The sequence below is a fragment of the Micropterus salmoides genome, unplaced genomic scaffold (genome assembly GCF_014851395.1).
Source record: "Micropterus salmoides isolate LMB-PRFRI ecotype aquatic unplaced genomic scaffold, ASM1485139v1 Ms_hic_scaffold_19, whole genome shotgun sequence".
In the NCBI taxonomy this organism is placed as follows: domain Eukaryota; kingdom Metazoa; phylum Chordata; class Actinopteri; order Centrarchiformes; family Centrarchidae; genus Micropterus; species Micropterus salmoides.
This window is the reverse complement of record NW_024041039.1, coordinates 7,215,449-7,237,986: the sequence shown is the minus strand read 5'-3', so window position 1 is coordinate 7,237,986 and position 22,538 is coordinate 7,215,449. Positions and strand designations below refer to the sequence as shown.

The window sequence follows — 22,538 nt, the reverse complement described above, 5'->3', positions numbered from 1 at the left end:
AGACTCTCACACCGAAAAAAAGTATAAGCTTGGACATAAAATGAGACATGCTGAGTTCCAGTCTACTTAGACCTTTAAAGGCTATAATTCACAGGGATTGTTTTGCAGCAGTATGGCTTCAGTATGGCTCAGTAATATTGCCCACAGCGGGGACAGAATTTGCAAATGGGACAAAATCAGTATGGCGACCAGGAAAATGCCATCAGTCCAGACCTTCAGTTACTGCACCACAGGCTTCTATTTTGACCTATAATTCTGTTTAAGGGGAGGGAGTGTACAGTGTAATGAACTGAACAGAGTACCACAATGAGCCATTAAAAAGCATAAGTTAAAAAATGTGCTGCTTGTGATTGCAGCTGCTGTTTCACACAACCTTCCTGAAATGCAAATGGACAGTTCAAGTGGCGATCTGCCCAAAAGGGGGTACAAGTCAAGTCAAGACTTTAGTCCTGTTTGAGACCAAAATATGCAATAAATAGTAAACTTTGCATGTCGTCAGGAAAGACAGAGCTGTAAATCTATAGAAGTCTTTCTCTCAAACTGCTCTGAGTATACAGACCATAGGTGTCATTTACACTGGGGATGCTGTCCCCACCACTTTTTAAAAGCATAATTTGGTTAAAAAAAAACATTCTGAAATATAGCTTTCAGTTAAATACCAAATGAAAATGCCTTTAGAAAGCTTTATTTGCACATTAAGAAAAGTTTCTTTTTGGCCAAGTTTTCTGTTTTCTCCAACAACCGGAAGTTGAAGAATCGTTCAGTATTTTTTACTTTTTAATTAGACACATCTATCAAGTCATCTCCACTGCAAACTTTCTGCACACCCCAATCACCTCTGTCTATCACAGTGAACATGTGCATGGCACATCAGTAGTTTATTCAGTAATGAGATATGGTGGACTGTCCACTGTTCATGAAGGCAGTTACTGTGGGTTATATAATTAAAACCAATTGCATATGATACTAGTGTTGTGGTGGTGCTATCAGCACGAGAAGTCTAACACTGAACTATAAATGAAACCATGCACTGTATCTACATCATTACTGCTGTTAACCTCTACCGTCAAGTATAAATCCAGCTTTAGGCTCCCTCTTAAAAGGAGTTTTACAAACCTAGTCTTAACTCAGAATGAATAACTGTAGTGGAAATAGAGAAGGGTGATGAAAAAGGAGGGCGCAGCACAGTGCCTCTTCACCATGGTTGCTGCACAGCTACTATTGCTCTCATGTCCAGTGCTAAATGTTGGCTATAGTACCTTAAACCAGACACTGCTACTGCTTCCTCTACTGCTGCAGTGCAATTACCACTTCAGCTGAGTACTCTGTAATGCACTAGTTTCATTAATGAACTATGGGTACGGCACAAATTTATTTTTCTGAACGTGTGCAAATCTAAAGTTTTCACATGACAGGTTGCTGATCGAAGGCACTAAAATGTTGAGTTGAGTTTAGTCTGGGGCGGTTGCTCTGAAGGTACGCCAGACTGTTGTGTACAGAGGCCATGAATAATATAGTTTGTCATAATTTAAAGGGGCATTATGTAGTTTCCAGCGGCCACTAGCGGTGCGGTTTTCAGATTGCAACCAGGCTTGTGCTTGTACGCGTGCTCGCTTGAACTCATGAGCGAGCAGAATCCGAAACACAACCGCTTTCATACAGAAATCCTGCAATAAATGCAGGAACACCAGCATGCAGGCTGTGGCTTTTCACTCAGACATGTTCAGGCTCTCTTACTTCAACTCAGAGGCGGATCGACACTGGTGCCGTACCTTTCATTCAGCACAATATTGGCACAATACTCCCGAAAAAAGGCAAAGTGAGAGTGGCTATAGACAGGTAGGGAGCCAGCTTCACACAACATGCTGGAAACTCAGGTAAACTACCACTACAACATTACAGTAATATTTTTATCAGCTTGATGTTGAACTAATCCATGCTCGTTACATGATAAAGTTACACTGCATTTAGCCGATCGTTATTCGCCTGCCGCTTTCAGTAACTCTCTTTACTATCTGTGTATCTTTCACCGGAGGCTCAGCAATTTCAGCACAGCTACATGTTTTGGATGATAATGAAACTGTTAGTGAGCTTGACTGAATATTATAACGAGATTGTGTCAAACTTTATAGCAGTTAGACCGCAGTAAGTAACTTTACTGTAGTGTTAGTGGATGGCTCTTCCTCTGGGTTGTTGTGACCGTTTTGTTGCAGTGTTTTATATAATGTGGGTCATGTTAGTTACAGCAACTGAGAGGTGGAGAAGCTGTGTACCTGAGTATCAGTAAAAGGCAATAAATCTAAATTGAACGTAATGAAGCAAACAGCAGCAGGTACGAGCTACTGTAGCGTTAGCTGGTTGCTCGTGGCTGCATCACTATGGGATAGTAAACAAATCGCTCCACATTTTTACCATTACATAATTTCTTGCAGGCTTTGACACATTGACATAACAGTGGCACAGAGGAAAGTAACATGGGTTGCATTAGTTGGTGAAGTAATGTGAAAGCGATATAACTTTGCACCAGACAACATTTACAACTGCTCGGCGTTAGCCGGCAAGCTAACGCTATCTAACTTGAGCCAACTGAAGCACAAAATCCAAATATATTTTACTTTGTAGTAATGTTAGCTTACCTGTCCAGTAGGATGAAAGCCAACTCTGGGTCTGTTGCGGAGGTTTCGCCATGATTCAAAAACCCTGCCTATTTTGATCCATGTTTTCGTCTGAAGTCGATCCGATTCACATTTGGCCTTATGAGCTTCAGCAGATAAAACTTGTGCTGGGAGCAGGTCGTTTCTTAGTGTTAGCAGACTCCATGTCGTAAGTTGCAGTGTCGTCGCTGCAAAGTCAGTAGATACAGCGAGAGGCTCGGGAGTGCGCATGCAGGTGTCAGTCACTGGATTTCGCAGAAAATCTGACCCGGAGCCTTCAAATAGGAATAGGAATACTTGCCTTCAGAGTTAATAGCCAAACCCGGCAAGTGGATCATTTTAATGTCCGATTACAACCCCTTCACACACAGGCAATAAAAAAAGGATTAATTTTAGTAGAAAAACTACATATAGCCCCTTTAATGTAAGGTGTATTGATGAAAGGACCATTTGAACATTTCCCAGCTGGATAACACTGGCACATTTACAGAAATGTTGGTTAATGTGCATTTTCCCTATAAATGAAAAAAGAATTTGAAAAAAAAACATCAGTAATGTTCATATTGGTATGTGTAGAAAACCATAAACATTCTTCGTATTCATCCAGCAATGGCCAAGATGAGAAAAATCTGAGTGAAAGTAGATGTGAGACAGACAAGTTGAAGAAACTGTATCAGAAACACAGAGCAGAGTGTTGTGCTGTGGCTGGCCTTGTGACATTATCACGAAACTGTATCTTCATTGCCCAGCAAGTCTTTATGCACTGCGGCCTTGAAAGCTGTTCCAATGTGTGAATCAGCTCCATTGCTGGTCAATTTTTTTTCTTTCTCTTTCCCTCTTTCCCTCTCCGCCTCCCTTTCTAATTTTTCTCACCATGTGTCTCTGCAAGACTATATATCAGCAGGCAGACACTCAGAAAAGAACACATTTCAGGAGCTGGCATTAATTTGAATGCATTACCACCTCTTAATCAGCCCATTCAAAGTTGTTGTTTTTATATATATTATGACCTAGCAGAAACCTGTCCCACATCCTCTCCTGGCATCAGCATTGCAAAAAAATTTAAGGGCAAGGTAGCTTTTGGAGTCACTAGAAGGGATACAGAGTGGAAGCAGAGGCGGGGACACAGGAGAGAAACCTTTGGAAGAATTCGATCCAAAGCAGGCATGGGCACGTTTGATTCAAAGCATAGAGGTGGGAATCAATATGCCATCTTTTTTGGCACACACTGTAATTCACGGGTGTTGGGAGAAGGGTAAGGCTAGGTTGTACTTTCAAAACATTCTGGGAACACCTTTTTGGAGACCTGAATAGGGACTCTTCTGCCTTCCCATGGCAACTGTAGCCAGTTTGCCCTTGAGCAAGGCATTTAACTACCAGCTTCTGCTGCTCAGTGGATGCGTTGCTGGACCACCCCAAGCCTATAAATCTAAACCTCAGACTTTACTCACCCTCTGGTGTCACTGTAAAAGAAAAAAACGTTTTCTTTGTGCTGTTCTTGTTAAATCTGCAATTGGCAAGAATGTTATGAATACACTTGTTTTAACACAGAATCAGGCAGTGACAGACAAAAGCTTCCGATCCCAAAGTAAAGACATCCCATACATTCATCCTGACAGCCCAAATGAGACCCTTTTGTTTGGTATAGTGACATATGTATTGAGAGGAAGTAACAAATTAAAATTTAAGAATGAAATCCAAAGTGTCAGCTAAACTGCTTGCGAAAGAACACACTGTGCTGATAAAACTGGCGCGACCCACTATAGACCTTTTTACTCTCTTGCTCTTTAGTACACACACACTTTTGAGAATGCTGTGTGCAGTTACTGGCATTACATTACATTGTTACAGGATCTTCTGGTAACTGAAGTTCTGTTTTTTTTACTCCTCAAACGTCAATCATCAAACACTTTGAACACAGATCAAATTCTCCCACTCTCACATACAGTCCGAGAAAGGGGGGGGAGAAAGAAAGAAAGGGTTGCCAAAGTAGCAAATATATGTCCATGCATGCTGAGATATGCTGTAGTGGACATACTTTGATGGTGACTAATTGCCAGGAAGGATTATGTTGTGGCTCTGTTTCCCTTCTACTAACTGCATTGCACTCACTCAATACTGGACCAGTTTCAAAAAATGTTGTCCCTTTTAGTCACTTAGACACAAGAAATAGGGTCCAGGTTGAAAAACACTGAAGTTAACCTTTAAGTAAGTACTTATTTTAAACAAGACCACAATGTTTTCCTATTATTATTAATTCCAAAGTCTTCTCTATGCCTAAATCAAACTTAACAACTTTCATCGTCACATTATGTCACATTTTGGAAGGCACAAACAAATGATATCATGCTTCTGATACAGGCATCAGTTCAGAAAACCCTTCTATGTGTTGTTGTAGGCCATGAACTACTTATTTTGTCTTTTAATTTGGAGGACTTGTTATTATAGAGACGTGTCCAACTGTTTAAAAGTATTTGAAACTGGAGACCACATTTCGCATCCAATCTTCTACCAGCAGGCAACATTGATTTCTTTTAACCATGACCACAACCTTTCCTTGCCCTTAAGTTGCCTAACCTTAACCAAACCTTACCCACAGAGGCAGCACATCAGAAAATGCTTAAATTTAAAAATTTTTGTAAGCCACTAGCAACTTATATTGTCCTGCCAGTGTAGTGCCAGACCAGGAAACCCTGATACGAGTCATTTTGGAAGGCGAAGTCAAACAACCAATTTTATCAAACACGTACTACTTTGTTAAAGGCAGAGGGCCTTACAATAAGTGGAGCTTTCTAGCAAAGTTTGAGGAGCAGGACCACACATACCATATATGCCCAACTAACCCATCTCCTCTTCTTGGCTCTCGCATTCTGCACCAGAACTGCTTGATCTACCGGCATTTGCAAGGCAAATGTTGCGAGAGCAGTCATTGTTCTAAGCTCACAGTAAGCTCACGTACTCTACGGGAAGTAGAGTGTGTATGACTTGACGGCAGAGGTTTATACCCCACCCCTGCGGTCACTGTCAGCTCACATTTGATCAAGTCAGTGAAAGTCAGCTGCAGACATCTCGAACGCACCCCACTGCCACCTATACCAACCGCAGCAGCTCACTCTAGCCATTGGTCCTGGCACTGGCATGCAAGCACCCCAAGCTATTTACTTCCAAAAACTCCAGCAGCTGGCTCTAGTTGGGGCTTCTGGCACAGAGATACCAGTGCCCCCTGCTGCCCACTACCAACACTACAGCAGCTGGTTCCAATAGGGGCTCCTGGCTCTGAGATCCCAGCGTAGCCGGTATGGTCCACAGGTCTCGGCCACACTGTGGTGTGTTCTGGTGCACAGTCACTGGACACTTGCACATCTAGTTGAATTCAGGTTTATACCTTTTTTGAGTCCAAAGAGAGCAAAACGGCGTCATACAAATCTACTTTCTCAACAACACGCCCCTCACAGTCAAATGCAGTGAAGACTGACGAGAGATGAGAAATTGTGAATTGGTCTGCTAACAATCAGTAGCTGGCACAACAATACAGTCTAATACAGGACTCTCAATACCAAGAAGGATAAACTTGGAAACATTCTTCTTCTACACTAGCAACAGCAACCTACATCATCCCGGGCAAAACACATGTCTAACTTTAGGGAACGCCTGTAGCTAATGTTGTAGCTGCCAGTACTTCCTCTTAGGATGCTGATTGCTGCAAACAAACATGGACACAAGCGCACGTCTTCAATACATTACATTACATTAATTCATTTAGCTGACGCTTGTATCCAAAGCGACTTACAACTGCTGTATTTATGTCAGAGTTTGCACGCCTCTGGAGCAACTAGGGGTTAAGTGTCTTGCTCAGGTACATTACATTTATTCATTTAGCTGACGCTTTTATCCAAAGCGACTTACAATTGCTATTTGTTTCTCTCACACCAAAGGCATGTGTCTTATCCACTGTTCCATCGCCTCCCTCACGATGCCTTGCAAGATGGATTGTTCGACCTTGGACTTTTTGTGGTACTATGTCCTTGCTCCTATGTACTAGGTCCTATGGACCAGTAACTCAAATATTTGAGTGTTATTTAAGGAAATAATTAAGTTTAACATTATCAAATAACGGTTAAAACCAGATAAACCAGGTTGACATTTTTATTAGCAGACAGTAGTATGGCGTCTTCAACCACCACAAAATAAGCTGTTTTTAGTGTCTCACGCCACCAAAAAGATGTATATAATCATGATATAATCATTTAAAAAATTAACTATAAAAACAATTGCCAAAACCAGCACAATAGCCAACTTATCACAGCTCAGCAGTATATATTTAAAAATATTATGGATGAATTAAATGCTTTAAAGTTATTTCTGTGTAAAACCACAAACACTGTGGGATGTATATAAATCTCTACAGTTTCCCTTTCTCTTTTACATACACAAATGACCTTATGATACGGACAGCGTACATGTGTTGTGATCAGTAAGTAATTAAAAGTGGGCTTCAGGCTAAGGAAAAATCTGCAAATGTAATGAAAGTTTAAAAGACACTGACAAAAGCTGCAGTGGCCTCTGAGCTATACATGCTACTGACCTTGGATCAGAAATCTTCCTAGAAACATCTATTCTACTGCAGTATATTTCCTTACTGTGTGAGGAGACTGCCCACTCTTATCAGAAAAAAAAATAAAACGCTGAACAGAAGTTTGTAAGTGTCTAAGGTTGTGCAGCTTTTTCTTTAGAAACAGAGTATGATCCTTCCCACGTTTCTGTGAGTGTCAAGCTTTTTTACATATTGCACAAACAAGGTTTGGATGAAAGTGTCCCTGCGATGCTGTAAAAATTCCAAAAATAAGCTTGAGGAGGCAAAACAACTCCCAACAGAGAAACCACTCAAAAATTAATTTCTCATCCAGAGTGTGAGTTTAACTGCTTGAAAATAATTCAGGCTTTGACCAAAAAATGCATCCATAACAAATGTCAGTATGAAGAATTGAAATATTCTCCATGATTTATAGAGTGCTGCTTCTACAGACTTATTCGGGCTGCATGGCAAACACTTTTATTATAGATAAAAAGTAGACAGTGTCTCAAAATAATAATAGTACTGCTTGTCCTGAGCGTCAGTCAGGCCCCCTGTTCCCAAAACCCAGATGAAACTAAATCATTCTTTGTTCTGTTTTGAAAGGAGACCAGCATGAGCACATTAGACAGCAGGTAGCCTCAAACAGCCCATGCTGACTGCAAGATGGTCTCTTCATTTTTACCATTAAGAGGCACAGACACTGTGAGTCAGCCTCTGTTTTTACTGTCTGCTGGTCCTGTGCTGCTGCTGCTGCTGGTGCTTTTAGGCCCCTAAAATATTTTTATCAACAGTCTCCAAATCAATGATTCTCATGCAAGTTAACTGTGGTAGTTTCTCTTTTTGGGGGGAATAACCTACTTTAGGAGAAGTGTTGATATGGTCTACCCACCCATACAGACTATTTTAAGCAGGTTTATTGTTTCCATTTTATGGCAGTATGAAATAGGCTATCGATTTAACTTGTCCTATTTCAACTTTGGCCAAGATTGGATTTTTAAACGAGCTGGGCTGGGCATCTCCAGTCGACCCGCCTGGGAGCAGAGGATCACAGGGATTGTGAGACCCGCAGGTCGGAGTGCGCAAAACAACGCGCCCCTGTGATTCATCCGCATTTTCCAGACGATGCGCAGGTGGAGGCGAGGAGGAGAGGAAGCAGCCGCTCAGGACGGACGGATGAAACGGGCAGGGATGTTCAATACTCTTAAGGTGTATTTCATCTAAGGAACGAACTGTTTTTCTCCCCTTTGTCGGCGTTGCATTGATTTGGAACAACTGGCTTGATTTGGTGCAGCTGTAACCCATTTTTCCTCCATGACAAAAGTTTGACTGTTAAAAAATGATGCTCTGCTCCGCTCCGCTCCTGTTTTTTCATGCAATGCTGTGGATTCCGGCGTCAGCGTAAGTGGCCAGTCATCACTTGAGAAATAGCTGCGATTATTTCGGTCTTAATTTCGGTGCCAATTTCAACAAACAGAGGGCTTTTATTCTCGCACACCATCACTCGCCCGGGATTGCATCCATTTGAATTAATGTCGCACTCCATAATGGACTTCCTCGGACTGTACTTCTTACAGCTGGCTCTTATTGGTAAGTTGAACAACACTTGTGGTTGAACTTGTACAAAATGAATGCGATGTTCTGCAGCTGGTCGTTGCTGCTCGAATTAGACCTGTCCGAGCTTAATACTTATTAGTGGAAGTGTTCTTAACGACTCCTTACTCGCTTGTTTTTTGTCAAAGTTGTATTGTAAGATATTTCTTTTCTTGCGAGATCAGCCAGTGGGGTTAATGTAAAATGATACACTACATGGTCCCGGGCAGAGCAGAGATGCTGTTTGTTTAAAGAACTAGATAGAAAAAATTATTATTTGATGGGTGACAGTAATGAAGCACTGGCACTTGTCAGATTTTCTCCATGTGCTTGCATGGATTTTATCAGCATTAGAGCAATTTTACCCAGTCGGCAGAAGCCCAGTAGGCTATAGACTCCCTGTGTATGCAAATTGTGTGAGCATAGATAACGAAAGGGGACGGTCTTTTTTGCCGCTGCTGGTCCCCCGAATGACTGCGAAAATGCCAATGCAGAGAAGTGTGTGTCCAAGTGTTTGTGTGTTTGCGCGCGTGTACCAGCCTTTGTGCTTAATTGTGCGCGTACATGCGGTGTGCGCGCTTGTGCACCTGCCTTTGCAGGTGAATAGTGTTGTCTGTATGTGTATGCTGGGGGCGGAGCGGAGTGGCAGCCGGTGTGTGCGGTGTTAGGTGCCTATGTGGGAGTGACTGCATTTGTGCGTGCGCGTTTGTTATAAGAAGCATAAAACTGCCCAAACAAAGTGGTGTGTGCAGGATCAAATCAAACACTAAATTCATGAGCAGCGACCACCAGCACTGCATGCCCACCAACACACATGCACACTCAGCCTTTTCTATACCCAAATCTATTAATCATGTTACGTACAGGCTACAACTCTCATTGTGCCAGCTGGTGTTAGTCATTTCTAATGTCAGGGCTGTTTTCTGTGGGTCTAATTTAAAATTCATCTGTGGTACAAACTCTGACTTTTTCTGATTCTGCTGCACTCTGTTCTGCAAAATTCCCCCACCACAGAGAAGGAAAAAACCTTCCTGCAGAGTGAATTCAGGCTGGAAACAGGACGTACGGATGGAAGGATTTGTATTTGTGAGATTTATAGCGTAGATGATGACAGCTCTCCATCTCAGACTCCATTTCCCTTTGCTGCAGCTGTGATTTCAGCCCCTCACAAGTGGGGAGTGTGCTGGAAATTCTGGGTCTCCCAGACACGATGTTCCACTAACTCGAACCTTGAGCACACACACCTGCAGCACTCCTCTCCGCCACACTTTCCCTAAAGGAAGGGATGCTATTATGTCCCCCTATCTTCCCTCACTTTTCACATCATATGTAAAACATGTGTCACCATGCTATACTGTCACTCAAGATGTGAGCTGTGTGAGTAAGTGAAAGCAGGACGTGAGGATGGGGGGTAGTCAGACTTTTTTCCGGAGATATTCTCACCTTGTCAAATAGATGTGTCAAAATGGCAGCGAGACTTTCACCCAGGGCCTCATGATCCCGTCCATCAGCCTCACAGGGAGGCAGATGCAGAGAGGGAGGAGGAGGGAATCAAAGGAACTGAAGCAGCTTTAGCCTGAAGGTTAGAGAGCGGAAGAGGCAGGTGGTCGGTTTGAATCCACAGAGGGGATCGAAGTGGGAGGAGGAAATTTGTCTTAAAGTGCTGTTTTAAGAGTTGAGTACACCTGAAAGATTTCTTAGAGAAAAAGTGATGAATACAAACGTGGAATTTGCTACTAAATTTGAGTTGCCGAGATGTAATGATAAGGTGCAGAATGGCATGTCCACCAAGTCAATTCATGGAAGATGGATATGATTGATTATTGTACGTTCTTGTTTCACATTTAGTGTAAATATTTGTTACTGTATTTTCATTACATTTTTAATTATGCATTTTCTGCATTGTTTAATTTGTCATGCAGAGTAGCCCAGCACCACTTGAATCTTAAACATCAAATATAAAAAAAACACTTTGATTAATGGGTTGCATTTTGTTATTGTGTCCAATTAACAGCACTAAAATGTGTGAAAAGTCCTATGTACAATTGAAACTGGAGCTTTCATGGAGCAAATGAAGGCAACATCAGTTTCTTCAGCAATTTGTGCCAAAGTGTCATTGAGCATGCTTACCAACAGCAGTAGCTTCTAGGTGTTTGTGTGTGGAGACTGGTTTAGCTAAACTTTTGAGGACTAACATTTGACAGCCCACTGTACTTATTAGGACGTGTCAGCTTTAAAGCACGTATTGGCTATTAAGTGTGTGTGTGTTTGCATGCAGCTCTCTTCCCTGAGCCCCTGCTGCAAATGGAAGGATGCTCCTCTACAAGTTGCCAGGCCCAACAAGGCTTAAAAAAGTGCCTTTGGTGCCTGGGGCTGCAATAATATCTGTCCAATCTAATGTGTCTTCCTGATGAAGTGAGGTGTATGAAGTGAATAAATGTGAGTTTTGTATGCTGTGTTTCTGCATGTCGTTAACATGCGGCGGTAAACTCGTGCTTTTAAAAAAAAGAAGGGGAAAAACAAGCCCCTATTTACTTCAGATTTAAATTAGCATATTTGCTGCTCAGTCTTGTGATGCTTCAGTGATTATCTGCCCGCACCGCTCTGAACATTTTGCTATCATTACTGTAATTAGTTGACCAGGTTCAGCTGCATATTATTCTTCTCTAAGTGGTAGGAATTAAATGAACACACCCTACCTCGGCATTTGCGACATGGCGTCAGATTTGTACTGTTTCACATATGGTGAATAGTTTTATATACGCAGCAGTAATTGGCTGGCAATAAGTAATAATCATAAACATAAATGGCTGACTATTTGAGGGTAGTATGTATATTTTTCCCAGTATGAGTTTGTGGTGATTGGTTCCTGACAAGGGCAGCAGTCATGGAGGGAAGGAATGAACAATTTGAGGATGCGTTAAAACTGCAGGGGCCCTACAGAAAGGCAGACTTGGGTGGCTGTAAATCAGATTCATCAGGCTGGGGGCCCAGTATCACATCCTATTTAGAGGCCCAGTGGATTGAAAAGGACATCCACTAATTGATTTTATGTTTTGGCAACACTGATGAATATCATGGTAGCTGTCATCAGTTACATTCAGTGGAGAAAAAGAACAAGATGATCAAATTGCAGATGCTAAAATTAAGTAATTGCTTGTTGAATTTTGAAAGAAAATGTTAAGGGAGGAAACATTTAATTTTGTTTAAAAAATTACTGGATGTGATTAGATTTTCCACAATCATAGTCATGACTGATGATGAAAAACAAAACAAGTGAGAACTTGTCGAACTGAAGTTCAAGTATAATACAAATATATATTAATTAATCCTTCAAAACTCTTTTATGTGAAGTAGTTTTGTGAATATAAAGAAACTGATATTATCAGCATATTTACACTCAGTCATTTTATACTGTAGCTAACCATGGTTTGGCTGTTTGATTATGTCAGAAAATCATCACTGATTAGCAGAGCCATTTTGATTTCATATTTTGAGAACTCTGGAGCATAGTTACTGAAAAGTAATTACAGTGTTGAGACTACAGCACTGAGCGTAAGGCGGCTGCTAATTACCATTCCTCACTAGGTACTTATTTACCGATTAACTTTCCAGTCCAGTTGAATAGATTTTTAAAGTAGTCCTTCCATACTTGGCATTATTATTCACTGCTGTAGAATGATCTCATTTTTAAAAGACTAGTATAGCTTCACATACTCTTAACACTGCTAGAAATGACAATGTTAATGTTCACTGAATTCTTTTTGTTTTGTTTTTATGCTGTGATTTTTGCTTGCTTTGCCCACATTTTCTCTGAAACAAATGATGTGCAATGTCTTACATTTCTTTCCAGTGTTGACACAAATGTGTTGACAAACAATAGCACCGGTACTGGATTGGTGTTCGCTAACAGCAGAAACCCTGTCTGCATCAGGAGGGGAAAAGTTGGATCAGTGCATCTCCAGGTGGTGGAAGACTTGACTACTTATTGCCAGGAATCAGGACAAATCTACAGCCAAACATCAAAATGGGCCCAGCAATGCAGCATAGTTCTCAAGTACTAGAGTTTTTTCGTGGTTTATTTTTCTTATACTGTATTAAATGAATTTTGACCACGAGGGGCAGAAAAACACCAAACATGCTGGAAGAAACATAGTCCTGACACATTATTACCAGGTAAAACAGTTATGGCTAACATATTAACAAACTGTACCAATTTACACACCCAGTACACACATAGACAAATTGGCCTTTATTTAGAATTATCTTCATGTCCACCTGAAGAATGTAAGTCCAATATTCAGTCTCCTCTTAGTCTTGTTCTTTGTTTCCACTAATTAGCTGCTCCATGCTTCAACTTGTAGTTGCTAACTTTGTTTGTCTGCTTTTTGGCATTGGGCAGGTAGCAGTTGGTACAGTGGGATTTTTAGAGCTTGTTTGCTAAAATAGCTGCATCCTGCTGCAGAAAACTGGGTTCATTAGATTACTGAGAATGAACTCTACAGTAAATGCAATAAAAAAATAAGCTGAAAGAGGCTAAAAAGTCCTATAGAAAAGTGGCAGTTTTCTTTGTTTATTTCTGTCAGAATGAACCCACATAGCCATTTGAATTGGTGTTATGTAAGAGTATTAATTAATGTGTCTTTAAAGTATAGTAAAGTTTGACGTAGGAGATCTAATCATGTATTTGAGAGTTTCACAGCACAGAAATTACCGTGCAGAGGGACAGTGACAGACACTCTACAGATCATAAGAAGAACATTTCATTCTACACAAATAGCTTGCTAATTAACAACCCCACACACAAACTCACACGCATAGAAAGGCCTCCCGTGTATCTAAACCAAACTCCTTCTGTCGCTCTCAGCAGTTATTCAGCCTCATCACCATGCTTTGTATGGGAATGAATAACTTGCTCCTTGCATGTTTGGTAACCTTGAATTGTGACAGATAATATTATGGGGTTTTGCTAGTATGTGCTTTATGCATTTATTCTGACAAATCTGAAGTCCACCCCCTCACCCCCACCACCTGACACATGTATAATTCATACTTACCCCTCTCTCTCACCGGGTCCCCATAGTTGGTGCAGCAATGAACAGTTTCTTGATTTCTCTTATAGTGGATACTTCTCTGTGCCTTCAAGTTCCTCTGACAGAGAGAATCGAGAGAATAGTGTCAGAGAATTACAGAGCAAACATAGCGGGAAGAGGAGGAGGTGAATGCGAATAAGCCGTGTGTGACAGCAAGAGAAGGGATTTATTTTTTCCGTGAGGCTGGAGCTGTCGTTGGGCATCTAACAGACAAGAGATATGTATCCTCTGTAGAGCATCTGCCCAGTGCAGAGTTGCTCTGTAGATCCCTGGTACGTTACCTCAGTTCGGGGCCTCAAATGTTCTGTGCTGCCCCTTTGAATTTCATTTATGTTTTCCTGATTGTTGTTTATGAAAAAACCTGTTGCTATACATCCCAAAAGCAGAGATGGTAGAGATGGCTTGCAATCTGCACCCAGGCCCTTCACATTTGAAGTTATCATTTTTGACACTCAATCCATTTTGTCTGATTGATTTCTTGATTTCATTTGTCATTTGACTGTCTCATCACTGAGATAATACTTTGGCACAGCCTTTCTAACTGTCATTATGACTCAACAAAAGAGTTAAAACATAAAGTCAGATGGCTGCGGGTGTCTTTCATTGGTGACTAGTTGACATTTATAGCCGGTTGTTCTTTGCTGTCTCACTGCTGCACTGTGTTATCTCTGCCAGGACAAGTAATACTGTATGTATAGTACAGCAGATGGAAGCAATTACAGACTATCGGCAGTGAAGGAAAGAGCAAAATGGACAACATAAGATGGAGATAAACATTCCCTGGAATAGAGGGAATCAAACTGCAGCACTGATGCTGGTATGGAGGATTTTGTGGGATGAAACCAAAGTGACAGTGCTCCTTATTATGTTAAAAACCCTGTCATTTCCTCTGGCTTTTGTTGAGGGACGATTATGCCACAGAGACAATTACCCTGCCCTTGCCGTGCTGAAATGATATGGCATTTACTGCCACTGTATTCCATAGCCAGACGTTTAACTTTTTAATGAAAAGGCTGCAAAATGGTCCAGGCTGATTGTGAGAGAGCCTAAAAGGCTGCAATTAATCAGAAGAAAAAGTTTGTAAGTGGGGGGAAAAGGTAGAATAGAGTTGGATTGGCAGAGAGAATGACAAGTGGTAATGAAACAAGCTAGCAAGGCTTCAAGGCCCTTCATCAAGTGTTCACAGTACTTCAAGCCTGTAAGTGTGTCTGTCAGAGTATATTTAAGTATAAGGAACTTTCAGTTTCTCATTGCGACTGCAGCAAACCATTATCCAGACCCATACAATATGAAGGCTGTTATTACATCACCATTTTATTGAGAGAGCGCTTGAGGTGACAATCATATTCTCATCTTGGATTAAGCTGACATAAAAAATATTGTTGGTAATCAGAAGGACTCTGCTTCCATTCACATGATCAAGGTCCATAATACACAAAGACTTTTCTGCCCTGTTGCCAAGAGATAAGCCTCCAGGTGTAGAGTGAAGTTTACTGTTGACCTATGTTACAAGGTGTGTCTCCGTAGTTGTGTCCCAATTACATACTGCATACTAATTGTATGTGGCATCGGTCAGACTGTGACTTTAGAATGCTTCTGCCTTTTAAACTAAAAGGGCAAGATGGACATGTTTCACAACCGTGTATAATTTAGTTTTTTTGCAGCTGTGAGCAGCACCTCTATTTCCACAAAAGTGTGCATCAACAGCACACTCAAAATTAAGAGTTTTTTAATATGTAGACTGTTTTGAGTATACTATACTTAATTGTATCACTATTCCAGCGTGAACACACTATACACACAGTAGATTTGGTGTGTAGTTGGTACTCACATTTGCCATCTTAGTTTGGATTATTCCTTGACCCAGATGCCAATAAAAAAGCTGGTATTGAGACTGTCTATGGTAGTGATGTTTGGAAGTGAGAGAATGAAACTATTACTTTAAAGGGGCTATATGTAAGTTTTTCAATGAAATTCAATGGGCTCAAAACTCACTTAGAAATTAAGCACACGCTTGTTTTCTCCGTTGCTTGCATCAGCCACTATTCTGCTTTTAATGTGGGAACTCCGGGTCGGATTCAGCCCTGTGCACGCTCCCAAGCCTCTCTCGTACTACAGCAACAACACGGCAGCTAACGACATGCAGCCCACTAACACCATAAAACAACAGGCTCACAGCAAAACACAGACTCCACGTAAGGATACAAAACAACTATAAAGTTTTATGTGCTGAAGCCCATCAGACCAAACAGGTTCAGATGATGTCAAGTAAGAACAAAGTGAGCATTATTAAAGGCTAAAACCGAGCAGTTGCTAATGTTATCCAGTGCAAAGTTTTATCGCTTTCACATTATTTCACCAGCTACCGCGACCCATGTTACTGTCCTGTGTACCACTGTTGATTTAGACTGCAAGGATGTAACGGTAAAAAGCAAATGTGGAGAAATTTGTTTACTAGCCTATGGTGATGCAGCCAGGTAACGCTACATTAGCTCAGACCTGCCGGTGTTTGCTTCGAAACGTTCAATTTAGGTTTATTGTGGTTTTACCAATACTCAGATACACAGATTCTCCACCTCTCCTCTGCTGTAACTAACGTGACCCACATAATATACAATACTGCAACTTCACAGCGACAACAACCCAGAGGAAGAGCCATCCACTAACACTACAGTAAAGTTATTTACTCTGGTCTTATTATTATAAAGTGTAACACAATCTTGTTATTATATTCAGTCCAGCTCACTAACCGTTTCGTTATCATCCAGTACATTTATTGCTGAGCAACCGGTGAAAGATACACAGATAGTAAAGCAGCAGGTGAGCTAACAATGTAGCACGTCGGCTAAATGCAGTAATGTACTGTGATCATGTAATAAGCATGGATTAGTTCAACCTGCAGCTGACAAAACTATTACTGTAACGTTGAAGTAGGGGTTTAACTGAATTTCCAGTACATTGTGTGAAGCTGTCTCCCTGCCTTTCTATAGCCGTTTCACTTTGCCTTTTTTCTGGGAGGATTGTGCCATTATGCGGCTGCCTGCGCTGAATGAAGTAACGTTACGGAGCCGGTGTAGATCTGCCCTTTGAGACGGGAACGTTGAAGTAACAGAGCCTGAACATGTCTGAGTAAAAAGCCACAGCCAACATGCTGGTGTTTCGCGTTTATTGCAGGATTTCTGTGTCGAGCGAGCATGCGTACAAGCACACGCCTGGTTGCAATCTTAAAACCGCACTGCTAGTGGCCGCTGGAAACTATATAATGCCCCTTTAAGAGAATGTTGTAATAACTTAATGTTGCTTGGCTACCCTGTTTTATCCTTGTTTCTACTCCTTGAATCACTTTGTAAAAAAGTAAACATGTAAATGTGAATATTTAGGCAACTGTAGCTTTTCTCAGAGTGTTTGTTTTAATGAAAATACATGAGAGACACACACTGGGGCCAAGGGTTATCCATCTCTGCCTACCACAGCTCACATCTAGGTTAGGTCAGATTAAAGAAGTAGCTCCTCAAGTTGCCGTCTTACTTTTCCCTTAGCACTCTCAGCAAATGAGAGCAGACCAGCAGGAGGCAGAGGGGGAGCAGAGATCCCCATCCAGAGCAGGAGCCGAATCGAGATGACATCTTGTAGCTCTTCTGCAGGGGCCCCGGGATCTGGGGAGCTAATTGGTTTCTAATCAGAGCTGCAGTTTCTGCTGTGGCGTTCCGCTCAGCCTGTTGAGATAGAAATAGAGAAAGAGTGTGAAATTGGGACTCAAGAATCAGGTTCAGTGCCAGGCTGTCAACTGACTAAGCCAACGGGAGGTGGAGGAGGATAGGGATGTGTAGAACGGGCCAAATCTCAGCAGGCGATCCACCCAGCTTGTCTCAGATATGTGCCAGATAACATTTATGAGGGCTAATGAAAGAGTTTGCGGCTCAAGACTCTCACATGGTTTTTTACTCTGTAGTCTGTTGTGGGCCGCTCAGTTGATTTGATCTTTTTGTCTTACATGTTCCACGTCATCACCCAGGCAGACGGAAAAACGGGCAGGCCAAAAAAAATGGAAGATGCTCAAGATTTCATCAAGATACACGAGGCAAAGAAAATGTTTATTGGCAGTAATGATAGGGCAGTTTGTGTCTTGTCTCTATTCCCAAAATATTTAGCACACAGTCTGAATTAACTACTAATCAGACTTTGTAAGCAATGTTATAGCATAAGAAATTATATTAAACAAGTACCATATGTTATACTATATCAGTTTGTATTTTCAACCAAATCACACCATCATGCTAAAAACAGCCTTGCAGTGATGTTCAGGACATGTTATGTTCAGGAGTGGTGAAGTGAAGAGAAGTTATTTCAGGAAAGCCATGCAAAAGTTCTGTTCTTTTCTAAATAGATGTTGTTACTGTATGTGACTGGTAGTTGGACTGGTTGGATCATCAGGACAAATAATGAGAAACGTCTGGTAACGTCTTTGTACTATACATCAAAAGTTAAGAAGACAAGCCAACTGTGACTCTCAAGTTGGGGTAAAAATGTCTGATTAGCAAGGTAAATATTCTGTTGCCCACACCGCAAAGGACAACCTAAAGATAGAAATTACACTTTGGTGAAACATTCACCAGGTTGAATCAATTCACGTTTGAATTTTATGCTGAATTCAGCAACTGTGGCATGGTGTTTCATTCTTGATTGCAACAGCAAATCATTGAGTTTATTGTTTGGTTCATTGAGTCACAGTTCTGCCTGTGCATGGTCTAATTTTGAAAGTATTTTTCATAAGCACCTTGACAAAAACACAGAAACACAGTTACATCATTTATTACCTACAATTGAGGGAAATACTACTACTGATTATCTTTGCCAACTAAAAGCAGGGAAGTGATTACTTGTAGCCCCTTTCCAGACCAAATCACAGATTGTTTGTTTGTACTGTGATTTTTAATGATGTGGTTTTTCACCAGCCTGTGAAGCCAAAGACAAATTTCCACAATATATACAATAATAAAAAATAAAATAAAAGTCACTACCCATATGTGCGATTTGTTCAGTGATTTGTTGTGCTACGTAACTAATCATCTGATTGTGCTGATTGGAGAAACTGTTGATTAATGTTGGATTGTCGGGAATACGAATGCGGATTTCCCCTTCCTATACAGCTAGCTACCTGTCTACGTTGAACAAAATTATAAACGCAACACTTTTGTTTATGCTCCCATTCATCATGAGCTGAACTCAAAGATCTAAGACTTTCTCTATGTACACAAAAGGCCTATTTCTCCCAAATATTGTTCACAAATCTATCAAAATGTGTGTTAGTGAGCAGTTCTCCTTTGCCAAGATAATCACCACCTCACAGGTGTGGCATATCAAGATGCTGATCAGACAGCATGGGTATTGCACAGGCGTGCCTTAGGCTGGCCACAATAAAAGGCCACTCAAAAATGTGCAGTTTCACTGAACTGTGGTGGTCCGGAAAGTATCTGGTGTGACTACCATTTGCCTCACGCAGCGCAACACATCTCCTTTGCATAGAGTTGATCAGGTTGTTGATAGCGGCCTGTGGAATGTTGGTCCACTCCTCTTCAATGGCTGCGCGAAGTTGCCGGATATTGGCAGGACCTGGAACATGCTGTCGTATGCCGTATGCTCAATGGGTGTCATACCCGGTGAGTATGCTGGCCATGCAAGAACTGGGATGTTTTCAGCTTCCAGGAATTGTGTACAGATCCTTGCAACATGGGGCCAAGCATTATCATGCTGCATTATCATGAGGTGATGGTCGTGGATTAATGGCACAACAATGGGCCTCAGGATCTCGTCACGGTATCTCATTGTGCATTCAAAATACCATCAATAAAATGCACCTGTGTTCGTTGTCCATAACATACACCTGGCCATACCATAGCCCCACCGCCACCATGGGCCACTCGATAATTTTGTTCAGTGTACAGACATGAAATAATGTTCACAAAATTCTGACAAGTTTGGTAGACATTGACACAGCTATAGAGCAGCTTCAAGCTAAAGTAAACATCTTTTTCTTCACCTTGCTGAAATTTCCAGCCTCAAGCGTAAAAGTAGCAAGTAGCAAGATCAAGCATATCTTTATTATCCCTGAGGGACAAATTGTTGAACAGCAGTCATCACACAACGATCAAAATAAAGTGATAAAATAACCAACAATAAAACAGAATCTCAATGATTATTTTAAAGATGAATGGCAAAGTTCTGGGACAAATTACATTTGAAGTCTTTTTGTCCTGCATGTTGGCATACTATATCTACAGCCTGACAGAAGCAACTCTCAGCTCCTTAGACAGAGGGTGGCTAGGATCAGCCAGGACTGACTGGACCTTCTTGCCTGCGATGACCTGTACCAGCTGACAAATGAGAATGTAAGAACAGATTAAAACATTTTCATAAAGGTGGTATCAACATTAAAACTCCGAAGTTTACAATAAATTTGCACGTGCTGGTGAGCTGTCCTGCACACTGCATCCACCTGAGGCTCAGGTGGTCTGCTTTTTATCAATAGTAATGCCCAGATATTTGTAGTGCTGAACAATTTCAACACCCTGATCACGGATCATCTCAGGAGATATGTTTGGATATATAATATGATATGAGGATATATGATTTTTCCTAAAATCCATTACCATCTCATTAGTTTTAGAGGCATTTATGTCCAAACAGGACTACTTATACCACTCTAAAAATTCCACTACAATAGGACCATGATCAGGGTCATTACTATTCAGGAGAGACACAATCACTGAATTGTCAGAAGAGACACATGACTGAATCGTCAGCAAACTTAAAGATATGACGCCTCATATGTTGGCTTTGACACTTGTTGAAGCTTTAAATAGGGGGGAATGCTAATAGAGAAACCTGACATCGATGTTAGCAGTAAGGGAGTTGGATGAGAGCAGGTTTAATATTGGTTTTATCAATTTAATGGGTGTTTTTAAAATATCAGTATATTTATGTCTAACAGGCCTTGGGATGGATTCCATGTGAACATCGTATACAGCTTTTTGCGGGTCTTCCGTTAAGCTCAGAATAAGACAGGGCAACCCCATCGTATCTCCGCTCAGTGGATCATCTCCCTATAGCTAAGCTGATAAATCCTGCCTTCAAGGTCTTTTTTCCAGCACATATAAATAGATTTTTTTAGACTTATTTCAAAGGGGATTTTAGAGTGTCGTGATTGACATGCTACACACAATGTGATAAAGAATTTGTTGCTTTTCTTCCCTGTTTCATATGTTCGCATTTCGCCAGTGGGATCACAGATTTGTGTTTCAGTATCTATTTTATGAACAGAGGAATGAACACATTAGATGTTGTGGGGTGTGAATGTGTGAGTTTCTCGCAATGGCCAACCATGTGGTCAAGCATCCTGCTTTCTATATGATACATGTAGTTAAGGATTAAATAAAACTAAGTGATTCTGATCTCATTGCTCTTAACATGTCGTATTCTCTTTCTTTTTTTTGTTTTAAACTGAGACTGAAAGATTAGTTGAGCCAATAAAACTAAGGTAAGGAAGCTTAGTAACACAAGAATGAATGTAAATAGGATTCAGCAGCAATGAAAGGTACAAAGTGGTCTAATTAAATCCCTCTCGATGTGAATTCAATTTCCCCAGGCCTCATGGCGTCCTGTCAGTGACAAAGAGAGCTGCCTCTCTTTGTCTTCCTCTGAGAAAATTCCAATTAGATAGTGGGTGTATCTTTGGTGTGCCAGTCAATCACAGTCAAAGCCTGTGTTTTAAAGATGATGACAGTGAAAATATATTGATTACAGCCATTTCGGAGCCTCTTATTTGGAACAAAAGACAGTTAACAGAGATATTGATTTCTCTTTATATGCTTGTTGAGAAGGACTGCTGGCTCATTTAGAAACTGGTCACTTCACAGCGTTCATTGCTCGGAGGGTTTTTTCGAAAATATTGATAACACTAACGCAGCCCTTTGTACTGTAGCAGCTTCTCCGGCCAATTAACACTGGCATCCACTACTAAAGTGATTTTCATCTCTTTTGAAAATTGAAAAAAATTTCCCCTGGTGTTATCCATTACAGATCATTGGTGGTATTGCAGTCTGCCAAGACCTCGCATTTCTTTTTTAGTAACACTTGTAAGCAGTGTGGAGATGACAAAAGGGGAGAAGCAACAAAAGCAAATGCTGGTGTGGTGGAAGACAGCCAACACCTACACCTGTCTTAATCCAATTGGGCCTTTGGAATAGAAGTAAGAGAAAGATAGACTACAGTTACACACCATCGCCACCTCAAACCGTGAGTGCACACACACATACACACTTGGATATTTTGTTCAAATCGAATTACTGATGCCTGTTGCGATTGCCAGTGTTAGCCTGGCCCCCGTCAACGTCTGCGTTTGCCTTCAGAGAGCCTCATTTATTTTGAGAAGACTTTTTTAAGACATGGTCCTTCATGTGGAACAGTGAATATAAGATATAAAACCCGTCTGCCTGGTGACTTTGGGCCATGGCAAGATCAAACGACAGAGTGGGGGGAGGGGGAGATAGAAGAGAGGAGAGGAAGAAAACCAATGAAAGAGTGAGGGAAAATATCGGTAGTCGTTTTCAGATGACTGCTGGCTTG

General features: G+C 41.1%; 1 protein-coding gene across 2 annotated transcripts in view; it reads left to right on the top strand.

Moving 5' to 3' along the window:
• gfra4a (GDNF family receptor alpha 4a) overlaps positions 1-22,538 on the top strand; it is a 304,215-nt gene that overhangs the window by 162,631 nt on the left and 119,046 nt on the right. Inside the window, exon 1 of one of the 2 annotated variants that reach the window (XM_038728558.1) lies at positions 8,114-8,817. The exons of the other annotated variant lie outside the window; for it this stretch is intronic. Within the exon in view, the coding sequence (XP_038584486.1) occupies positions 8,760-8,817 (58 nt within the window). The 5' untranslated portion in view covers positions 8,114-8,759. Of the gene's footprint in view, positions 1-8,113; positions 8,818-22,538 lie in introns of those variants that run through there. 2 annotated transcript variants of the gene reach the window in all.